At 35.1% G+C, this 22715-nt stretch overlaps 1 protein-coding gene, 1 non-coding gene and 2 pseudogenes across 2 annotated transcripts; all 4 read left to right on the forward strand.

Moving 5' to 3' along the window:
• Window positions 1-6094: 6094 nt before the first annotated feature.
• Window positions 6095-7506, forward strand: LOC125476142 (annotated as a pseudogene).
• Window positions 7507-17111: 9605 nt separating this feature from the next.
• Window positions 17112-18379, forward strand: LOC125468276 (universal stress protein PHOS32-like). The gene is made up of 4 exons (XM_048581841.1): window positions 17112-17357; window positions 17493-17602; window positions 17958-18076; window positions 18204-18379. The coding sequence occupies exons 1-4, from the start codon at window positions 17180-17182 to the stop codon at window positions 18322-18324; spliced, it is 528 nt and encodes a 175-aa protein (XP_048437798.1). The 5' UTR covers window positions 17112-17179; the 3' UTR covers window positions 18325-18379.
• A 1537-nt stretch (window positions 18380-19916) lies between these two features.
• On the forward strand, window positions 19917-20002 carry LOC125476144 (annotated as a pseudogene).
• Window positions 20003-20158: 156 nt separating this feature from the next.
• Window positions 20159-20262, forward strand: LOC125476143. Its single transcript, XR_007257461.1, has one exon. It is a non-coding gene; the product is annotated as a small nucleolar RNA Z103 (small nucleolar RNA).
• Window positions 20263-22715: the final 2453 nt, after the last annotated feature.

Below are 22715 nucleotides of genomic sequence, written 5' to 3' on the forward strand. Positions count from 1 at the left end.
AAAGCTTTTCAAGAAAGAGTCTGGGCATCTACTGCTAAAAAGAGATTCAAATCCCCCAGAATAGCAACATTCTTTTGTTCATGTAAAGTTTGCTCGATACAAACCAAGAAGGAGATGAAGATACAAGCCAACAGTAATCTATGGTTTAAAAATAGGTGATCCACTCCTATTGCACCGAGATTTTTAAAGATAAAGCCCTACACTTAAGAGCCATTCAACTTAATACCACCCAGGGTATTGGGCTTAGGTGGTTAATTTGGGACACCATCGGCGCATTGCTGGAGTTAGGAGTGGACACTTGCGGACCCGTAACACATTTGTTTCTGAGATTTTACTTTTCTCTGAGGTTTAGGTTCTTGTGAATCATTCATGAGCACGTTTCCCACCCGCTTTAGTATTTGTACATTTTATGGGTAAAAGAGTTGTGCATTACATACTACTACGGGTCCATTACCCATGGGAGAGAATTTGTCAATACAAAAAATACTCCCAACTCCTTGATAAACTTTATCTGGTCTTTCAGTTCCATCTATGCATCAATTTTCTTTTATTCAACAATCAAAAGCCAATGAAATATTCAAGGGAAATGATTTTTGCACTTCTCTTTTCTCCTCAGGTGTCCTTATTATCTAGTCTTAGGATGGACCAAAGAGGAACAGAGGGACAAAAACAAGGCGAGGAGTGCAAAACAAGAGTGAAATTCATAAACCATATTAAATCAATGACAAATTCAAGTATTGATAACTTTAGATAATACTTGCACTGAGGTTTTTGGTATAAATCCTTACGTATTTGTCGTGTTGGTATGAGATAATATACAAGTTTGGAGACAACATCAATGTGATCAATAGTGAGTCACTCTTAACAAGTCTCACCTATATACATCATCTTACCTGATGAGCCAATATCGCATAATACTCTTTATTAACAAAAAACACACAAAACTAGTGGCATTTTGACCGTACTTCTATTAAGGTAAAAGAAGGATCAGCAAAACAGGTGATCTTTTGCTTTTCACATAATTTTACCCTAATCTTTTGGTAAACCATGCAATGCTAATTTCACTATTAAGATAATTTCAGTGTGTTAGTTAATTAATTAATTAATTATTCTTGAGTAAATAAACGTTGGACATGGTGCCAATATTTGGGTCCATAAGTAGTATGTAAGAAGCTAATTAATCAAGGAAACCTAAACTTAAACTTTAAGCATGGATGAGATTTGTAGTTTAAATTTGGTGGATTGATGGATGGATGGATGGATCCATGACCTAACTAACTTAATGACATGTTACTTAACTACTCACTAACGAAAATCCAAAAGCTCTAATTGGGGTTTAACTTGCTAATGCAATCAAAGTAGGCATTCTGTCAGTGGTTGCTTAACGGCTCTAAGAAGAAATGCTTGAACGTGTTAACAACCTTTTGGTTACATTTGGTTTTTTGTGCTTTTGCTTTTTGAAAATCCAGTCACGTAAACCAACCCTGCACTGACTTTTATTGTTTGTTACTGTGCATGCAAAACGGTAATAATGTTCATGTAACGGTGTGTACACTGAGAGGTTAGTCAACTGGATAACTCGGGCATTTTTTCACATAATCATATACAACATATACATAGTTTATCTTATTAAACGAGGGTACTTACGTGGTCCACATATTAATTTTCTAACTGGTTAGCTTGATAAATTGAGGATAGGTACACAGCGTTTAGGTCGGTATTCATCTTATATTCATTTTCATAATTATAAAAATTTATGTAGTTATAACTACAAATTATCGTAGCTAGGGCATTCCTCATAGGATATGCTTGCATTCTCTCATGCGAGGAGAAGCTCATTTTTCTATCATGAATAACGTATTTTCACCTTAAATATTTTATAATTTAAACCGTTTCAATTTCTTAAACTTCATTTTAAGATCATCCTCATCAAAAATCATATTTGAATCAGAGATTGCTTAGTTATCTAAATGTATCAAATAAATGACGGTTCATTGAATATGTTACTTGGTACTTAAACCATTGATGTCGCTGATATGTTTGAATGACTAAACGAATTCCGATTTAAAATATTTTTTGTAGGAATGATCTTCAGATGAATTTTAAGAAATTAACGGTTCAATTATGAAATTTCTACAATGAAAATGCGTTAATTGCAAACGGTGGAATGAGATAATCCCCAAAAAGAATGAAGTATTATCCTTCATCATAGTTATAGTTATAATCGCTGAGTAATAAATACCATCTGGACGGCTGTATTCATTTCAATAATAATTTTTTTAAATTTTCTCGTAATTAATGAAAAACATTTTGATCACATGATGTAAGCAGTATGTAAGCTATGATTAGAAAAATGAATCACGATCTAATCAACAATCTAACCATAAAACATCCACATTTTTTTTAAGAACAAAATTACTATTATTAAGAGGGAGGGAGAAACGAAGGATTCAAAACTATTACAATAATATAGGGGAGTGAGAGTTTTGAATGGACGTATGGGAAAAATCCAATACCCCTATCTACTAGGATATTATACAACATTCAAAACATCCAATAAACAAAAAATATAGGAGGTTCGAGTTCGATACTTTGAGCTGATGAATCTGCTTAACTGTGACCACGAGCAAAATGAACTTCCTCATAACCCTCTCTGGATCCGAACTTGCCACAGTGTCTCCTTTTTGAAAAAAAAAAAAAAAAAAAATCCTCTTGCTAAAGTTAAAACTTTTTTGTTAAAGAACAAATAGTCAATAAATATTGGATAATATAAATCCATATAACATTTTAGAAAATATAGAACATTGCCGTTATTGGTACCCTATCCAACATAAGTATATCCAAACATGCTTCGAAAAGTTGCAGTTGCCCCCACATTTATCCTTGAAGCCAAGTATTTATATCCTAATCTTTCTGGTAACTGCGGGGATTGAATTTTGCGGATAAAATTGTCATCCCCAGTTCAGAGGTCCTCTCAAATAAGCCATATTTGAGAGATACTTTTATCATATCTTTTAACAATCAAGATTGTCTATATTGTATTAATCATTCATAGATCATTCTTATAAAAATTAAAAAAAAAAATTCGAAACTATTAAGACATTCAATTATAGTGAAGAAAATAGATGAATGTGGTGCTTCCAAGAAACACAAAAAAACAAAAAAAAAAAAAAAAAAAAAAAAGAATCCAATGGTCATACAATTTTCGATTTGGTTAATTTTTGTAAAGATGAACTTCGAGGGAAGACTTAAAGGATAGTCAGTTCAGATTATTAAAATACAATGGGGATGGAAGCTTCACTAATACGCACACACAGGAGCATTGGAGTTAAATCGTTAATAACCTAATAAGATGATAAATGCTAGTGTGGACTCACTCCAAAATATTTCTCCTGATCTGAATCATTATTTTTATGCATATATTAATTAAAGATCGTTCTTGGGAAAATTCACTCCAATCGAAAATTATTTAGTTATTAAACCGCCAAATAAAGAGACCAAATATGAGACGAACGTCAGTGTTGTTATCTAGCATAACAAATTCAATGGCTGAACGATTTCCAATTTGGATGTATAATTGCAAGAAGGTATGAGCCTCATAATATGAATTGTGAAGCGGATCCAAATAGGTGATATAGTAAAGTTATTAGGTTAGTTTTTGAGCACTCTATTTGTTGTGTATCCTAACTACATATTTAATAAATCCTATTGTTCAACTAAAAGATGGTGAAAAGGACTATTCAGTCTCCTATCATAACAAAAAAATTAAAGGCAGAGTAGAGTAACGTAATTTTCAACATAAGAAAAGTTGCTGTTTTATTGTAGCCTCACATACATGTCGATGTTAAATCTCGTAATTTAAAAAATAAATAAAATAAAAAAGAAACCTGTCTCCCGCTTCACGTTCTCTCTCACTCTTTTCCTCTCTCCTTCAATTTAAAAACAAAAATAATTTCACACACATTTTGTGTGTGGGCATATATATATTAAGTAAAAAAAAATGCTCACATTCTTTCTAGAGCTAGCGATGCGAATGAGTCATCTATATTTTAGGTAATTTTTCAATAGTCATCCCTAAAGTAACATGATCAATGATAGAAATTCAACAGCAACATAACAATAGTATATTTCTCAATACATGTACGATGTAGTTTATATATATTATATGTCGATCTCATAATTTTTTGAACACTTGGTCACTATATATTCAGTTAATTTAGGGGGTTCGACGTGAGGTTGAACAAGACTCGTATACATGTAGTATGTGAGTTTTCAATCACTGAGTCCTATATAATATCAGTTTCGACTCTCTACTGCCTAACCTATTAAGTATTACTCACTACTCATACAATTTATAATATAGAAAAGTTGGTTAAAAGTCAGTTTATAACCTGAGAACTAATTTAAAATTTTAGTATTAGCAAATAATGATGTGAATCGAAGGCAGACTTTTGGATTATATTTTTACTAGTTTAAAATTTAACCAAGATGAGATTTGAAAGAACTTAAACTTAATAGGGTTGACAATAATTTGGTACCAGAGAATGATGACAAGCATGTAAAGTCTTGATGTTGCAACCGAAACAAAGCACTTAAAACAAGCACCAATCTCCCGACAATATTCTATCCAACCCTTATTATATATACTCATCTCATGGAGCAATAAGCACCCACAGTTTTTTTCATTTGAGCTCATATCATCTATTTATATTTATGGAAAAGGCACACTCCAAATCTACTCTTAAGGTGAGGGTGGCTTCCTAATCATGTCATTAATTTCTTAAATTAGTTGTTCCTCTTTAATTTCCATGCTCATGAGTGTAATGATAGCTATACACACACACACACGCACACACACACACATATATATCTCTTTCATATTTCTCAGCTTCCCTTCTTCTGTTTTTTCCAATGAAGTTTGTGAAGAGTGCTTCACAGTCTACAACAGGTTCATGGAGCTCGAATTCTGAAGGAGCGGGTGAGATCAGACATATCCACTTCAATATATGAAAACCATATATTTTCTGCCAAGTTAATTAGCATGTGAACATAGTAATAGTGAAGTTAATATATATGGGGTTAACTAAGTGTTAACAGACTTTATTATTGTAATTAATCTGGAGAGGTGATGAACATACCTTGGATCGATTAAGGTGGTGAACATAAATGTTCTCATTAATCTCACCATATATGATCTGAGGCCAATGGTTGTGAACTCAGTCTAGCCTCTTCCTAAAATTAAACTCGAAGCTACTAATTTTATCAACTTATAGGAAAAAAAAAAAAAAAAATCTAGTATCCAATATCCTTTTTTTTCTTTCATTTAGTCTCCGATCTTTTACCTTTTAGTTTCATCAAATTTTATTTTTCCTTCCTCCTTAATTCCTTGGTTCCTGATTTTTTCTTTTCACAGTCGTGTCTTAGTATTACTTTTTCTTTTCTATCATTTAGAACCATATTAAACAAATATTTAGCTTGTAAACCAAGTACTGTACTGAAGACTTCTTTATAAAGTTATCTATGACACTCCAAAAATTCATTTTGCAACTATATTTTGTTTAAAATATAAAAAGCATGAAAAAATGATTTTTTTTATAGTTCCAAAAACGACACCCATGATTTATAGTCTTTTGATAATTGTTTAAACATATAAGTGGCAACACGATATATGTTTCTTTATTCATTTATGAAAATAAATGGAGGAATATATAAGTAAAAGTGCATCTTCAAGGCATTCTAAAGGTGATTCCGTACAATATATCCCTTTGCCATATTAAGTCAGAGGTACGTGATCAGGTCTAGGAAATTATATCCTTCTATGGAAAATTAAAGTTAAGTGGCAAATGAGAGTGTATTAGTTGGTATACATATACTTTACTAATGAAGTTAATGCTAATCATTTGAGTAAACTGGCATGAGGATGGAAAGTGCTTTCCCTTCATACACACTCCATCTTTTACTTATGAGGTTAATGTATATCGTTATTAAAAATGAAAAATCATTGCTAGTTAGTAAAAGCTACATCTATTTTTAGTAAAATTTATCATTTCACATAAATTAACACTATGCTTTCTTGGATTCTTTGCATTACTATATGGACCTTCATGAAGTGGTATTAGTCCGGATCATACATAATTACCATATGTATCATTGCCACTAATAGCCTATCTTTCTTAATTTACAGCCAAAAGATGAATTCAAGGACAAATCAAAGGTAAATAAGTAATGTATGAGGTTGTTTTTTATTTTTTTATTTTTATAACTTTAGTGCATTACCATTCGCTGGAGTACAGTAGAATTTTCATCATCTTCCCCCCCCCCGGGCGCCGCGGGGGCGTGCGATCTCATGTTAATCATTGTTGTTTATATAATTAACTAGTTTTTGTCAAAAGTCTCCAACAAGGGAAAATACCAAAGCTCAAGAAGTTAAACTTCACACTAAAGAAAGAGCTAACCAAACGAGCAATGTTCAACTACATGGTGAGTCGTCGTTTTTTCTGTTTGTTCAAATATTTAATTCAGCCTCTATCGGAACTGTTGTTTACCATCAATTAATGGATATATAAATACAGGTTGCAACCAAGCTGAGTATCTTGGAGCACCAGAGAAAACAAGAAGAGAGGTTGCAGAAGGTATATATACACATATATATATGTATACATATAAAAATATTTGAGAAACAATAATATAATTCTTATGGAAGAGTGCTGTAATAAATTAATTGAGCAGATGATAGAAGAGGAAGAGATTCGCTTACTGAGAAAGGAGATGGTTCCAAGGGCTCAATTGATGCCTCTTTTCGATAGACCTTTCATTCCACAAAGGTAATAACTTAATTTGTGAGTCTAAAACACTTATCACGTGATGTAATATGAGTGAAGATTTATATATTTCATTTTAAAAGTATATATTAATAAAAAATAAATACATGTTAACTTTGAATAAATTGTAACACCAAGTAGTTTGAATATATTGAAAAAATTGCTCCCCAGCTAAATGATTCAGCCTACCCAAAACTTTGGTGGCTGGGTGCCTGGGGGTCCATGGCTGTTAAGAACAATTTGGTCTGCCAATAATCATTCAGATAAATGTACAAAAGATTACCATATGCCTTCGCTTTTTTCTTTGCTTCTTTCTTTTCTTCTTGCTTTAATCTTCTTGTATTGCAGATCAAGCAGGCCCTTGACGATTCCTAGGGAACCAAGTTTCCGCAAGTACTTAAGCTGCAACCCTGGCAGTCAACTCTACAATTTCCAACCGACAACTCGAGCTACGAATCCCATCAAGTAGACCATAATCCTGAGATATATATATATATATATATATATATAAATGTAATGCTTCATGCATGATGTATACTGTGAGAAACGCCTTTGTTTCACATCATTTTCTTGCGTAGTTACTAAAATCCCAAAGTTGGATAGCTGTTTAGTTGATCACCCTCAAAGGGGAATTGTTAGTGATGATTCTCCACAGTTTAGAAAATAAAGACAATGCATTTCCTTTTGCTTTTCTGTCCTAGTCTATTTTGTCACACCCATTGTGGCCCGTGCATGTGGTTTACAAACAACAAAAATTGTCACTTAATTGACATGACAAAACTAACATGCATGCAAAAGATGGTTCATATGGAATGTGTTTGTACCATATTTGATTAATCCTTAAACTACGAAGCACCGGTCAATTTCATATCTTTAAGGACCCACTGAAGAGTTCATGTTGAGGCACCCCTACCGAAGCACAAGAGTTTTCCTCCACCCATGAGGTCAATCACAATACGACATGTGTCAACGTCAGAATAAAGCTCCTAGAGTCCCACATCGACCGTGGACGAAACTTGGAGACTCTCCTTAACTATAAAGAAGACCACTCTCCTACAATTATGGGGGAATGCTATTACTGTGCTTAAACTCATCATTAGAACTCACTAATGATAATTATGCTTGAACCCATGTTTGTGTAAATCTTTCACTATTAATGAAAACTCCTTTACTATGTGGACGTAGCCAAATTTAGAGTGAACCATGTACATTTTGTGTTTGCTTCCCCATCTCTAGCTCTTTACATATCATCATCTCACTAGGTGACCGGAGCAATCATGCCAAGGTCACAAACTTGACACTTTACGTTGTTTCAAAGTCTCACTAATTTTGTGCATCAACAAAAGTTAAAGAGACGAAGATCTATGAGCTTGAAATCTCAAGGCTTTCTCTAGCTAGAGGACTTGTGTTTCCTGAAAGTGACATGAAGAAAACCGATTGAAATCATTGGATAGATCATACGAGTCAAGGGCGGACCTGCCACAAGGGCTATATGGGACGTATCCCAACCAGCTTGTGTGTTTTGCTATACAAAACTAGCTATCTCATACATGCTATGCATAATATGAAAGATAAAGGAAGCTAGGAGAAGTGGGTGGAAGAATTTTATTTTATTTTTAAATCAGTACAATTATTTTTATGGGATTTTTAGTTTAAATATCTTGAGAAATTTTTAGCTAAAATATTATATTTTAGTTTATGTACTAATGGAAAAGTCAACCAGAAATATTATCTTTTCTTTTGATGTCGGATATCTAGGCAACTTGGAGGTGGTTAGCATGTCAATTTGATACGTCTTTGCTTCCTTTAGGTTCTTTGGTTGTTTTTTTTTTTGGGATGTCTATGTCTGTAAACCCTTTTTTCAAACAGTTGCACAATCTATGGATTTTTGCAAGTCTTTATAACTATTTCAACTATTTGGAAGGCTCGAAATTTAGGGTTGTCCAATCTATTTTCATCGTCTTTGCATGTCTATTAATTTGGCAATTGTTCATGGTGGGCAATTTATTCATGGTTATTCTCAGGGTTTGACACTCGAATCATTTGGGGATCCGACCTATCCCTCGTAAGGCACCTACTATTCTTCTTGTCCTTTGGTCTCCCCATTGGTTTCCTTGGGTTAAGCTTGATACAGATGGTTTGTCTAAAGGAAATCCTGGTCCTGCTGCATTGTGGAGGAGTTTTCAGGAATTGCCATTGTTGTTTTCTTGGAGGTTTCAGTCAATGGATTGGTCATCGCAACTCTTTTTTTGCATAGTTATCAGCAATTATTATTGGTGTAGAGTTTGCGTATCAGCGGGGTTAGCATTGTCTTTGGTTGGAAAGTGATAGTTCTAGTGTTATTTCTTCTCTTCAAACGTCTAATTTTGATCCTCCTTGGCCTTTTTGTACGCAATGATCTATTTGTTTAGATCACATTTGGAAAATGACTTTTTACGCATCTCACATATATCGCAAAGGAAATCTTGTTGCGGACAATTTTGCTAATTAACATGGGCTTGTCTTCTCCATCTATAACATGTCATGATTCTCCTTCGATGGTGGCTCATGCTACTTTGTTTTCAAACTATGTTGGTTTGCCTGGTTACTGCTTCTCAAATTAATGTGCATGTCAGCATCCAAGTTTGTCTCACTCTTTTTTTGTGCATGTCGGCATCCAAGTTTGTCTCACTCTTTTTTTTTTCTTCTCCTAACCCCCTCCTTTTTCTTTGTTTCATTCTTGTTTTTGTTTCTAGAAGGGTAAGGTTTATGTCCCCCTTTTTTTTTGTGTATACCTTTTTGTTGTCTTTGTTTTTTGAGGGTAAGGTTTATATCCCCCCTTGACTAGGGGTAACTTATTTTTTTCGTTATCAATAAAATTCCCTCGTACCATTGACGTTTCTCAAAAGAAAAAAAAATATATCTATATATATACAAACACTAATAATTCAAAATAATTACATGATTGTCACTCCATCCCAACTTTTTTCGGCCACCGGTGATCTATTAGCCAATTTTTTTGGGCGACTAGCCACTTCATTTCATAGATAAATGATTTCAAAAATGTCTTCAATAGAGTATGAACCCAAAATCTCAAAATGAAAGTAACAACTACACCAATAAATACCACTTGTGATATTTATTACCTTAACTAATATTTATACCAAATAAACGTATGATGCAATTTGTTTGCTGAATATAGTCAACTCTCAGGTCACTGTCTAACATTGACTTCCAAAAGATCACTTAAGTGTAAAAGTCCTTTATTTTTTGGTGCATATACATGTGAAAAGCAAGAATTTGTACCCCTACACCAAACAACCACCTGTGATATGAACACCTTCATGAAGAAATAATATGAAATGAAAGGATGTTGTTAATTTGGTAAGTTGACATTGTTTCACTTGTGATGTCACGGCCCACTGGTTCAATTCTCCCAAGTGAGATGTTCATATACAAGCTACCACCGATGCTGGTATCCGCAAATAAAAATGTCTTGTGTTGACGGTTGGTGAAAAAAAAAAAAAGGGGCCAAATTTCGGACGACCAGAAAAATAATTGGCGACCGTTCAGTGAACTTTCCGACGACTGTGCTGGTGGTTTATGGGTTATGTCCAACGAGGGAAAATGTGAATGTATTAATGCTTATCAATGTCTTGGCCCATAGAATGTGGCTTAACCCAATTAGAATGGGTTGTGCTTGGTAGTTTTCCTTAAAATTGATATTTTTTCATCAAATTAATGTGCAACTTGGTATTAAATCTTAATTTACCTGTATTAAAATGAAAATAATATAAATATATATGAAATAAATTTCCTATTAAATAAAAATAAATTTCATAAAAATCTATGTGCGTGTTCAAATGCTAGCCATCTATACAGTAAAACCTTTATAAATCATAAAGTTAGGGACATGTTATATGTAAGCCACCATCGATGTTGGTGACTGAAAGTAAAAATGTCTTGTGTTAACGGTTGGTGGAAAAAAATATTCGGCTAAATTTCGAACGACTAAAAAATTTTTGGTGACCGTTCGATGAAACTTTCTAGTGATTGTGTTGGTGGTCAATGGGTCATGTTCAACGGGGGGGAAAATGTGACTATATTTATGCTTATCAATGTCTTGGGCCACAAAGTGTGGCTTAATCCAAATAGAATGGGTTGTGGTAGGGGTGGGTAAATGGGTATAAGAGCTGCGGGTCGGAGCGGGTACGGGCCGGTTCCCAGAATAAACGGGGCAAGGCGGGCTCGGCCCTTTTCATTTACAGGGCAAGCCGAGTCCAGATAAGTAGAAAAAAAGGTACTCGAATCGAGCCGTTTCTAATTATAATGAACAGCCGAGATTGAATGATAACCTATCATCCAATCTTAACCATTGGTTTCTACCCGAGTCCAAGGTTCCAGAATTCAGTTCACTTTCTTTGTCTCAGCTGCCTCTCTATCTCCCACGGTCTCTCCTCCTCGAACCTTCTTCTTCTTCTTCTTCTTCTTCAAGTTCTTAATCTTAGCTGGGTTTTCCACAAATCATGCATTTTTAGTTTTAGCCCAAAACCCTAATCTGGGTTTTGCTAATTTTCTCTGCATTTTCACTGCAAAGACTGTACTTGTGAGAGCGTCATTTTCTCGACGCCAAGGAGGTAAAGGCTTTCGTCGAGGATAGGTTTGGGTTTCGATCTCTACATATCCTTGTTGTGCTTGCATAATTGAACCAAACGGAAAACAATTTTGGTTTTGATGATGTTCTGTTTGGGAAATTTCTACCAATTCGAGGCGTGCATGAGTCGAAAAGGGATTCGATTTTTGGGTTTTAGTTTTTCTGGATATATGGAAAATTAACCCAGAAACAGATAAATCTCAGTTTTGGTTTTTTGGTTTTCGAGTTGCAACGATAAGGAAATGGACGATCCTTTCCACTCTGCTTATGCTCTGCCTTCTCTCATTCCTCCCCGATCAAGGTACACCTAAGGTTTTTGCATCTCTCAATTAGTTGAATTGTGAACGATGCATTGTTATGAGTAAATGTTTCTGAATTCAAAGTTTGTAACGGAGATTTGATATTGATTAGGGTTTTTTTGGCGATCTGTGTTTGTTCAGGTTGGAAATTACAGGCCAATACAGAGGCTAATTCCGACGAGCTCGTGAAGGTTGAGGAGCAGATCGGCGCTGTTCCAAAACTGAAAAAAAAATAAATAAATAATAAAAGTCATTGGACTCATGGACCTAGGGGTGGGCATGGTTCAATTCAGTGCGGCACGGTTTCAAACAGTTCGGTTCTTAAGAAAAAAACGTACCGTTTAAAATTTATACCTATCTACGCATAAGATAGTGTCATTTTTCAATTTTCATACAATACATGAATCTATGAACCCATGTCCACAAACAGTACATTGAGTGAGGATATTTTGATAATCTATTTTCATCTAAAATTGGGATACTGTCTGCAGCAAATGCACAGCTCCTAATATCAAATAAGTTTTTTGTCATGAGACAAACTTTTAACCACGTATCAACCATATAATGGACGAAACAAACTAAAAATTGTCAGGCACTAGTTTATGGGGTGTGTGTGGGTGTGTGCGAGAGAGAGAGAGAGCGAGAACTGTTGACAGCAAGCCATTCATTTAAATCTTCTCCAGTTGGAAGCATTCTCTTAGGTTGCCGCTGCCAAGTGTACTAGCGTCAATATGTTTTCTAAGCTGAGCACCCTTGCTCCCTAAAATCAAATAAGTGCAATTATGAGAAGCCAAAAACTTGCAGCAAATGCACAACTCCTACAATCAGTGCATTGAGTGATGAGTGATGAATGATGATATTTTAATGTGGTTGAGTTCATACTAAATATATGAATTCTAACAAATAATCAATTAAAACATGACATCTAATATGGACATTTCATTAAACGTTATTAATATTTGTGGTGCGGTTTTCAAAAGCCAAAACCAAACCGTTTTCTACATTGCGGTTTGGTTTCAAAACCGAAATTATTTCAAAACTGCAAAACCGAACCGTTCGGTGCGGTCCAATTTGGTTTATGTTTCGGTTCCAAGTGCCCACCCCTACATGGACCCGTCCCGAACCAGCCCATTTGAAATGGGTCAGGTTAGGTCTGGTTCCCAAACTCAAAATCCTTCTACCTGGCCTGGCCCGTTACTTAAATCAAATAGGACTGGGTTCTTCAAATTTAGGCCCAACCAGGCTCGTACCCAGCCCTAGGTTGTGGGGTTATGCTTGGTAGTTTTCCTTAAAATTGATATTTTTCTCTTCTTAAAACTCATGTTCAACTTGGTATTTAATCTTAATTTACCTTTATTAAAATGAAATAATTCATAAAAATCAATGTGTGTGTGAGATGCTAGCCATCTATACTATTGCTGTAAAACCATTACAAAATCTTAAAGTTTGGACTAAACCAATTTTGTAACTTTATGGAGGTTATTACTTAATAAAGATTTAGTTAAAAACATTATTCATTGACTTATTTACCCTTAATGACTGTTGTATTTCTGGATTCCTTGGGCGCTAAGTATTTTATTTCTTGCTCAAATTTATCCACAAGCTCAAAGACATGACATCAATTCTAAAAATTAAAGCATTATCCTAAACAACTTTTGAGAAATATTATAGTTTTTTATCCTAAATTTTTTATCTGTGATATTGCATATTTTTGTACTCATTGACATTATTATGTGGAGACGTGTTTCCTTAACATGAGACTAAGAAAAATTATAACTTATTATTGTGGAGTCTATCTTATACATAACTGGTCTCAAGTTGGGACTAGAATTTTTTATATGACTGGAGGTTTTATAAAGTATAACTTTTAGGAAGGTTTTACTGTGTCAAGAGAAAGGTTGTTTCCAAATTGGATCCAAATCCTTGTTCAAGACTTTTGAGTTTTGATAAATTCTATCTAATTTACACTAAAATAAAAGATAAATTACTCATCTAAGGGAGTTATTTAGCAAAAGGTCAGTGGAATCTTTACTAATTAGTCATAAGTCCATGAAGCATGTCACATGTGCTTAGCTATTTAGAAAATAACTATTCTACCTTTCTCTTACTTCAATTTATTGTTTTCCTTCTCTCCTCTTCACTCTCTTTTCCTTATCTACTCCATTCTCTTTTGGCTTTCTCTCACGTCTCTCTCTCCCATTCTTTCCTTACTTTCTCCCGTCATTCTCTCCTCCCCTCTCTCCCATCTCTCTCCAATGAAGAGGAAGAGGTCGTTGGCGACAACGAGTAGCACCGGATCCCAACACCTCAGTGATCCGCAACCATGACATTGTGATTGACACGATTCCTTCCAGAACCTTCAATGACCTTCACGAGATCGTGAAGTGGATGGTGGCTGCGGGGGTCTGGAAGGAGTAGTCCACTACTACAAAACTGGCTTATTGTGTCGAAGACTGGTGGCTGTTTTATACAATATATTGTCGGATAAGAAATTTCCGACAGCCTTTTTATATGATGTCGGATGATAAAGCATCACTGTTGCTTTATAACCGACATAAACTAAAAATGTCAAATAGCACCGCCCTTTAACATGTTTCCATTGGATAGTTTTTAATGCTTTTAAATAATGGTGTTGGATGAAATGAGATGTGACGCTTTTAAACCGATATAAAAATTAGTGTCGGTTAAAAAAACTATTTCTGACGCTTTCTATCTAACAGGATGTGTTTTAATTTTCAATCTTCCCGCTTGTTTAGCACGCGAAATTGGTGGTATCGGTTGTAACTGACGGATTGGACAGAGTGATGTCAATTGGTGCAGAGTGGTGTCGGTTTAACCGACACGCTTGCAGGTTGTGTCAGATATTCATTACTGCAGTTTTGTCGGTTTTCAGAGTTGGTGTCGGTTTTTTTCCGATGTTATGTACAAATTACTAGCGGTTTTATCAGACAGGAATATCAAATACCCTACTTCAAAACCCTCGCGCATCTCTTTCTCCTTCACTATTCCTGCGCCGCTGCACCTCCCTTCTCTTTCCCCTTCCCCGCTGTACTTCCCTCCTCTTTCCCTTCCCCGATGCACTCATCATCCCATTTTATCTTTCCTTTTTGTGGGATTAATTCGTGGAGTTCTGGTAGAAGTGGGGTTAGAATCTGCTCTGAATGTTTAGTTTGGATAAGAAAATCTTTGGAGAACTTAGGGTTTTTTGTGATGTTGGTTTTGTGAAAATTGGAGAAAAGTTGAGTGAAACTTGATGAAGTGTCGGAATATTGATTTGGGGTGATGTGGATTTTGTGATTAAAGTGGAAGAGATGGTTGGAATGGGGAATTCTGGAATTATTTGAGGGTTGCAGCATGCGTTGCAGAGTGAGGCGCGGCGGAAGGGAAGAGAGGGAGCGGTGAGCAAGCGGTTTTGAGGGACTATGTAGAGGCTGTTGAGCCGAAGTGAGCACGCAGAATGGTTTGATTGCTGCCCAGCAGCTGACAATCGACGAGAATTTGCTGGTGGACCCGAAATTGTTGTTTATCGGGGTGAAATTTGGTGAGGGAGCGCATGGGAAGGTTTATGAAGGAAGGTCAGTCTCAATTCCCTTTCAATCAACTCTTACGCTCAAACTTGGTTGCTCTTAACTTTCCTTGCTTTGTATGGTTAAAAAATGTAATGTACTTCTTCGGTTTAATTCACTGTCGATTAACGTTTATTTGGATGAATGCAAGCCATGATTATTAGCTGAACAGTTTATTTGTAAATTGGGAGAGCTACTATATTTTGGTGTCATCAGATGAATTAGGTTGTGCCATTGTGGTATTGCACGGAATGTTTATGAGTGGTCTGTGTGCTTTGAACTGCTTTCATGTTGGTTTCAGTGGAATTCTTAATTAGGTTGTGCATTGTTAATTATTATTTTATTTAATAAAAAACTGAAATAGGGTTTTTATATTTTTATTATTATTAATGGTTAGTGGTGTCGGTTATGGGCGACATCAAACTGCTGAATTCGACAGCCTTTCTCAGTATATAATGTCGTCTGTATCCGACGTAAGTTTCAATGTCACTTTTATCCGACACTACTATCCTTTTATTTTATTTTATATAGCTTTCCTTTTTCTTGGCGGAAAGGGGAACTAATCGACAACAAAAGCCTTTTCGTGACGCTAGCAATGGTGTCGGTTCTTTTATCTGACATTACATGAGTTTATGTTAGATTTTTCCAAAACATCTGACATAAATGAGTTTTTCTTATCGCTTTTTAAAATGACACTACTGGGTACTTTTGTAGTAGTGGTCACACATCGGTTGCTGAAGAGATTTTCTAGAAGAAAGCTTGTTGAGGCTAGGGATATAGATATTAAACATAAGTACTATCGATGAGGTTTAGAAGGAACTGAGCGGTTAATCAAATATGGAAAAGTCGTGCTTCGAACTTTAGGCCCTTTTTGCTATTTAATTTTGTTATTGAATTTGTATTTAGAATGGTGGAAGGTAATGCTTGTATCTCTTGCAAACTTGAAGAAAATCCTACGAAAATGGTGCAAGGTAATGCTTGTATCTCTTGGAAACTTGAAGAAAATCCATAGGAAAATAGATTTACAAAAATAAACACTGTATTACAGAGTATGAGTCCAATGTAAAAGCAGAATAAAAAAACAGACACTACATTGCAATAGTTTGAACCAAATGTAAAAGTAGAACAACAAACAAAGTACTGCATCGCATTGTCTGAATCCAAATGTAAAAGCAAAAACAAAAAATAGAGACTACAACTCATAATCTGAATCCAAATGTAGAAGATAAATTAGAAAGAAATGGAAAAAAAAAAAATTTCTTCCGCGGCTCAGTCATTGTTATACTTTAGAAGTCACAATAAATTAAAAGAATTGTTATTGGTACTCCACAATTCTCATTTTGCACTCTAAATTTTTTATATGTGGAAAGAAAAATACACTTGTAAGGAGTGCAAAATGAAAATTTTAAAGTGCAAGTAATAGTTCCATGAATTAAAAATGTGACAAATGACAATTAAAAGTAGGTGTATTTTTTTTTAGAAGAGTATGCATGTTACATGAACTTGTTAGAAACGCCATAGGAAAAGTATATATAAAAGTATCTGCAAATTGGGCATCAGGTAAAGTATTTTCCATGAATACTAAAAGAACGAATCTATGCGTGTTAACTAAAGCAACAAATCCGCGGGCGCACATCGACTAAATGATATTAATGTACGTTAGAACAAGTTGCAGGAGAATTTATGCTAAATTTTCTGTCTATTTTCCTATTAATTAATATTCTGTAGACTGTATCATCCACAGCAAAAGATCAATGCCCAAGTATTATAGATAAGCCGGATTAACTCGAAGAAAGAAAGGTTAATTAGAGAGAGAGAGAGAGAGAGAGAGATCTAGAGAGAGAACGGAAGTTGAGATCGATGGGGAAGGCAGGCAGTGTAGGAGTTGGAATGGATTATTCAGCAACAAGCAAATTAGCACTAAGATGGGCAGTCGATAATCTGATCGAACAAGGAGATCGCATCGTATTAATCCACGTTGAGCCAACCACAGCAGCTACCACAAGCAGGAAGCAGCTGTTTGAGAACACTGGATCACGTACGCATGTCTCACTCTCTCTCAACATTATATACTTGTTAATTATCATTAGTTACCTTAGTCATTTAAATTGATGAATTACATATAATTTCTTTTGTTTTTTTTGTTTTTTGTTTTTTGTGTTTTTTATTGCAGCTTTGATACCTCTGGAAGAACTTGTGGAGACTAATGTCTCAAAGCAGTATGGACTTACAAATGATCCAGAGGTGCTTGATATTCTTGACAAAGTGTCAAAAACTAAAGGGGTATGATAATTTGTTATATATTAATCTCATCTCTAGTTTAATTATTTTGTATGTATACATAGAAGTATAGACTAATAGATACGATTTGCACAACTGCACAGAAAGATGGTAGAACGGTCATGATATATATGTAGTTATCTATCTAGCGATTATCTGGTAATGAATATCGATCTACAGAAGTCTAGTATACTATCAATACGATCAATATAATATTGATATTAATATTGTATATCATACACTGTGTAGATTGGTAGTCGCCACTCTTCACAAATTAGTTTGCGTGCGTAGAGACATGAATTATTAGATTATAAATTAGAGTATAATTAATTGTGTGTTGATTCGATATTGTGTATAGGCTAAGGCTGTGGCAAAGGTGTACTGGGGGGATCCAAGAGAAAAGTTGTGTGATGCGGTGCAAGATCTCAAGCTTGATTCGCTTGTCGTTGGAAGCAGGGGCTTAGGCCCTATCAAAAGGTGATCATTATTCGACTAATATTTCCTCATAAAAACATAAAAGAAACGAGAGAAAATAAGAGTTTTTGTGTTTGATTAAATATTTTTCCTGCAAAATGGTTGATTAATATGTGCGATGAATTTGCAGGGTGTTGCTGGGCAGTGTAAGCATCTATGTGGTGACAAATGCTTCATGTCCGGTTACAGTTGTCAAGGGCTCACGCAATCATCCAAACCATAAAAGCTCAAAGAAGCTATCTTTCAAATGATAACTAGTACTTTGAATTATAATGTGTTGAAATTAAAGGAATCAGGCCTTGGGTATATTGTGGGTTTCCATTTTTTTTCTTTTTCTAATTAGGGTGGTATTATCTGCATATAAATTTTTATCTCTTCCACACCTCTTGTTAATTTATATCCTTTGCACTTAGTCGATTCATTAGATCTAACAGTCGGATATTGAGAGACGGTGTGTAAGAGGTAAAAATAGCTGTGTAGATAACACAATCCTTCTAATAATAATAATAATAATAATTATTATTATTATTATTATATTGCAGGCTTTGGTTTGATGGGTATTTGTATGGTTGTTGAAACTTATTGTCATTGATATAATATGTGCTGTTTGGCAAAGATATTCTTTGTATTTTGGTAAAAGCAAAGATATTCAATTGAATACTTCAATATCTATGGGAAAGTAAAATATCTTGGCCAATAGAAATATTTTGTGTATACAACTTATCAAATATAATTAATTTGTCTTTGATGGAATATGTAGATCGCTAGTCAAATTATAATGGGTTAATGAGCCACATTCTTTAAGAAAGTCCTGGAAGCCCATGTCAATAGGCCCCGGGCTCAATTTATTACAAACAGTCCAAGTCGATTGCCACGAGACTTATGCGCAAATCATCGTAATATGTAATGGGTGTTGTAGGTATCACCATCCTTCTAATTATTATTATTATTTTTATTACCATATGGAATGTGATTCTGCAGGCTTTGGTTTGATGGGTATTTGCACGGTTGTTGAAACTTATTATCATTGATATAATAGTGCTGTTTGGCAACGATATTATTTGTTTTTTTGGTAAAAGCAAAGATAATCAGTTTAATACTTTAATATTTATGGGAAGGTATAATATCTCGACCAGTCGAAATATTTTGTGTATATAACATATCAAATATGACTACTTTACCTTCGACGGAATATATAGAGCATTAGTCAAATTATAACGGGCTAACAGGCCACATTCTTTAAGAAAGTCCTAGAAGCCCATGTCAATACGCCCTGGACCCAATTTATTGCAAACAGTCCGAGTCGATCACCATGCGACGTATGCGCAGTTCACCCTAATATGTAATAGGTTTGTATATTAGTTTTTTTACCATGAGAAGACTCTTCGAAGCATATTTAAAAAAAAAATTCCAATGGATGATAACAAACAGTGCCTTATGTTTTATATTCTGAAAAAAACCAAATTGATGGGCTTTGTTCGAAACTAGAGTTCATGGGCTTACCTCTAATATTGGGCCTTAGGGTAACTATCACGCTACGGCGCCGTATTGTCATTAATTGGACCGCGCCTAAAATACCTAATGAAATTAGGGTTTCCAAGTGCAAGACGAGTGCCTATATAATTGAATCGCCTCCATGACCCTCCTACTCTATCTCCTTCCTCCCCAACGCTTCACCTTCTTCGTCACGGTGTCTGATTATTTTTAGGGTTTTAATCCGGGGCTACATAGCCGTTCTTTTTCTGTCAACGGTAGATTTTATTCGGCTCTCTGTTTTTTTTTTCTGTGGTTTTGTTATGTGTTGTTTGAAATTAGGGTTTATGTTTTTGGAGGTGGATTTGGGATTGAAGTGATGCTACTTTCCCCATATGATCGAAGCTGATTCAAACTTGCGCTATTTTTAATTTCCAAGCCAGAACTCTGATCTTTCTCAAATCCCCAAAATCCACCATCTTTATTTATTTTTGGTTTATTAATTTTATTTTAAAAAAATTTCTTCGGGTGTTTGAATTTTGTGTTTTTGTTTTTATATTTCAATGTTTATGTTTTAATTTTGGGTTTTTAGAAAAAGAAAAAGAAAGAAAGATGGAAGTGATGATTATTTCCCCAAATGATCGAAGCTGAAATAACTGAGCGAATTATATCTCTGTATTACACAGAGACCACCAAGCCAGGTGTATCTGATCCATCTTTCTGCACCATATATCAAAAAAAAAATATTTATGATTTTTATATACCTTTTGGGTTTCATATACTGATACATTATGAATTAGAATCATATATTTATTCTTTTCGGCTTCCACCACCGCCGCGGTTAATTCACTATTTGAGCTCTTTTGTGAGCGGCGGGTGGAAGCCGGACGTGGCATAATGCTTCTTTACGGAACTCCCATGCACCATAACCAGTTATTTCAGAATTTATTTGGGACGTTCAGATGTGTACATACACGAAAAACATTCAAAGACAATGCGGAAGCAAATTGCAATGACAAATTTTTACCTCGCCACCCACAAAAACCAATGTAAGTTCTTGAATTGCGCTTGAAATTGGATCGAATTTGGGATTTTAGGGTTTGCGATGAGCGCTTGTAATCGATTAGTCCCGTATGAAACAGAACAACTTGTATGGGGTTTAACATGGCAATGATCACGTGAGTTATTGACAACGAACGTCATGTGACGATGTACCTGTGTAATACAAAACCTTCTCATGAAGCAGGGTGGTTGGCCAGGGGCTAGCTGTTGAGTAAGTGGACCATTGCCCATCCCTTGGATTGCTGAACATGGTTTGGACGATACTGGACCATGTCGAACATGGTTGGTGTCAAATAAAAGGCAAATTAAGAAAATTAAAGCCAACCTACTCTCTTCCTATCATAGTTTTGGCGCTGTTGTGAGTGCTTTAACATATGCTTACGAGCGATGAAATCTTGTGGTGTACTTGCTCTAAAAGCGTTTGTTTATACTCGATATTACACTATTGGCCCATACATTTTAATGATCAATGGGGCGCTGATATGAAAAATCAAGTTACTCATCAAACAGTTGGAGGAAGAGAATTGGGTCCACGGCAATTCTAACTTTTGGAATGCTGAGAAATATGAGAATTTTCATCAATTTTCTTCGGCTCTTCGCATGCTTCCGCCAGTCCCATTGAAACTATGGTTTTTGGTCTGGTTGAACGAGAGGGAGATGGAGTTTTAGATTAAGAAAGTTAAGTGTATTCACACGGAAAGAGTATTTATTTAGAGATTTTTGAGTTTTATTAGAGTTTTTTATATGTGAGTTTATGTCTAAAGTTTAAGACTTGTAGCGGTCCAACTCTTAAAAGACACTAAAACATTTTGGTTTAATGATGATTGTAGCTTCTTTGCGCCCTAATTACAGGGATTTGGATCCCATCCAGATTCCAAATTGTGGGGATCCTATGAAATCTTCATCCTAACCGTTTATCATATATCGTGCGGTCATAAATCATTTTAAATTAAACATAACTAGTAACTAACAAAATTGACCGTACGATGTAAAAAACGGTTGTGATGTGAGGATCCTTAGGATCCCCCAAAGGGAATCCAGAGAGGATCCTCATCCTAAAAACACAGTTCTAACTTTAACATGTTTGTCATATCATCAATTTTACAGATAATTAAATGGTCAAACAACTGAATTCTTTTTTAAAAAATCTACTATTATTTTGTGAAAAAAAAAGAAGAAAAAAACTAATGAAAGAGTTTGAAAATTTTGAGTTTTAATCAAATGATAAAAAGTGTTCTAAGTGAATACTAGAAATGTCATTTTCGTTAAAAATGAATAGTTTCAAAAGTGTTCGTTAAAACTCCAAAAAAATATCCAAACTAGTACCTAATCTAAACTTACTCCAAAGTCTTTTGAATTCTAAATAGAATTTACACCAAATTGATCTACTATAAAATTAAATAATAAAAAAAAAAATAAACAACAACAACAATTTACGTAAACAAATTCATCATAACTATAACGTTTCTATTTAATAATATAATGATATGTGCACCGGAAACCGCTTCAATATAATTCACAAGAGAATTTTCACCTTTTAGATTGATCCTGAACTTGATTTCCGTTAGTCCGTGTCGTCACGTGGACATCTTGCGGGTTTTTAATGGTTGAATAGCTGCGAGTCCAGAAACAAATTAAAGTCTCAGAAGAAATGCGGAGGGCCAAAACCACTGTCCTCCTCGTCGCTGCAACTGGCCTCACCTTCCACGCCTTCAACTCCGATTTCCTCCCATCCTCCTCCGCCGATTTCCTCCCATCCTTCCCCGAACAAACTCCGCACACCAATTCACGGCGTCGTTCGGTCTTCCCGCGCAATCTCCACCGTTTGTTTCTTCCCTCTCTCACATTCTCCAGTTTATTTGTCTATCAATTGCATTTTGTTAGTAATATGTTTCCGGAAATTGCAGATTGCGTTGACCGCCGTTGACTACAAGCTCACTTTGCGCGGAATCCCAGCGGACTCCGATGAGTACCGTCAGAAGCTATCCCAGGTTGGTGTTTTAATTTGCTTTTCTTTTCATATGAATGTTTAACTAATTTGCAGAAGACATTGGAATTTTAATCAATTGTTAAATTTAATTTGCAGAAGACGAATAGAATTTTATGT

This window comes from the organism of the source record quoted next, unplaced genomic scaffold, assembly GCF_019419815.1.
Source record: "Pyrus x bretschneideri cultivar Hongxiangsu unplaced genomic scaffold, Pyrus_bretschneideri_v1 Contig178, whole genome shotgun sequence".
Lineage (NCBI taxonomy): Eukaryota > Viridiplantae > Streptophyta > Magnoliopsida > Rosales > Rosaceae > Pyrus > Pyrus x bretschneideri.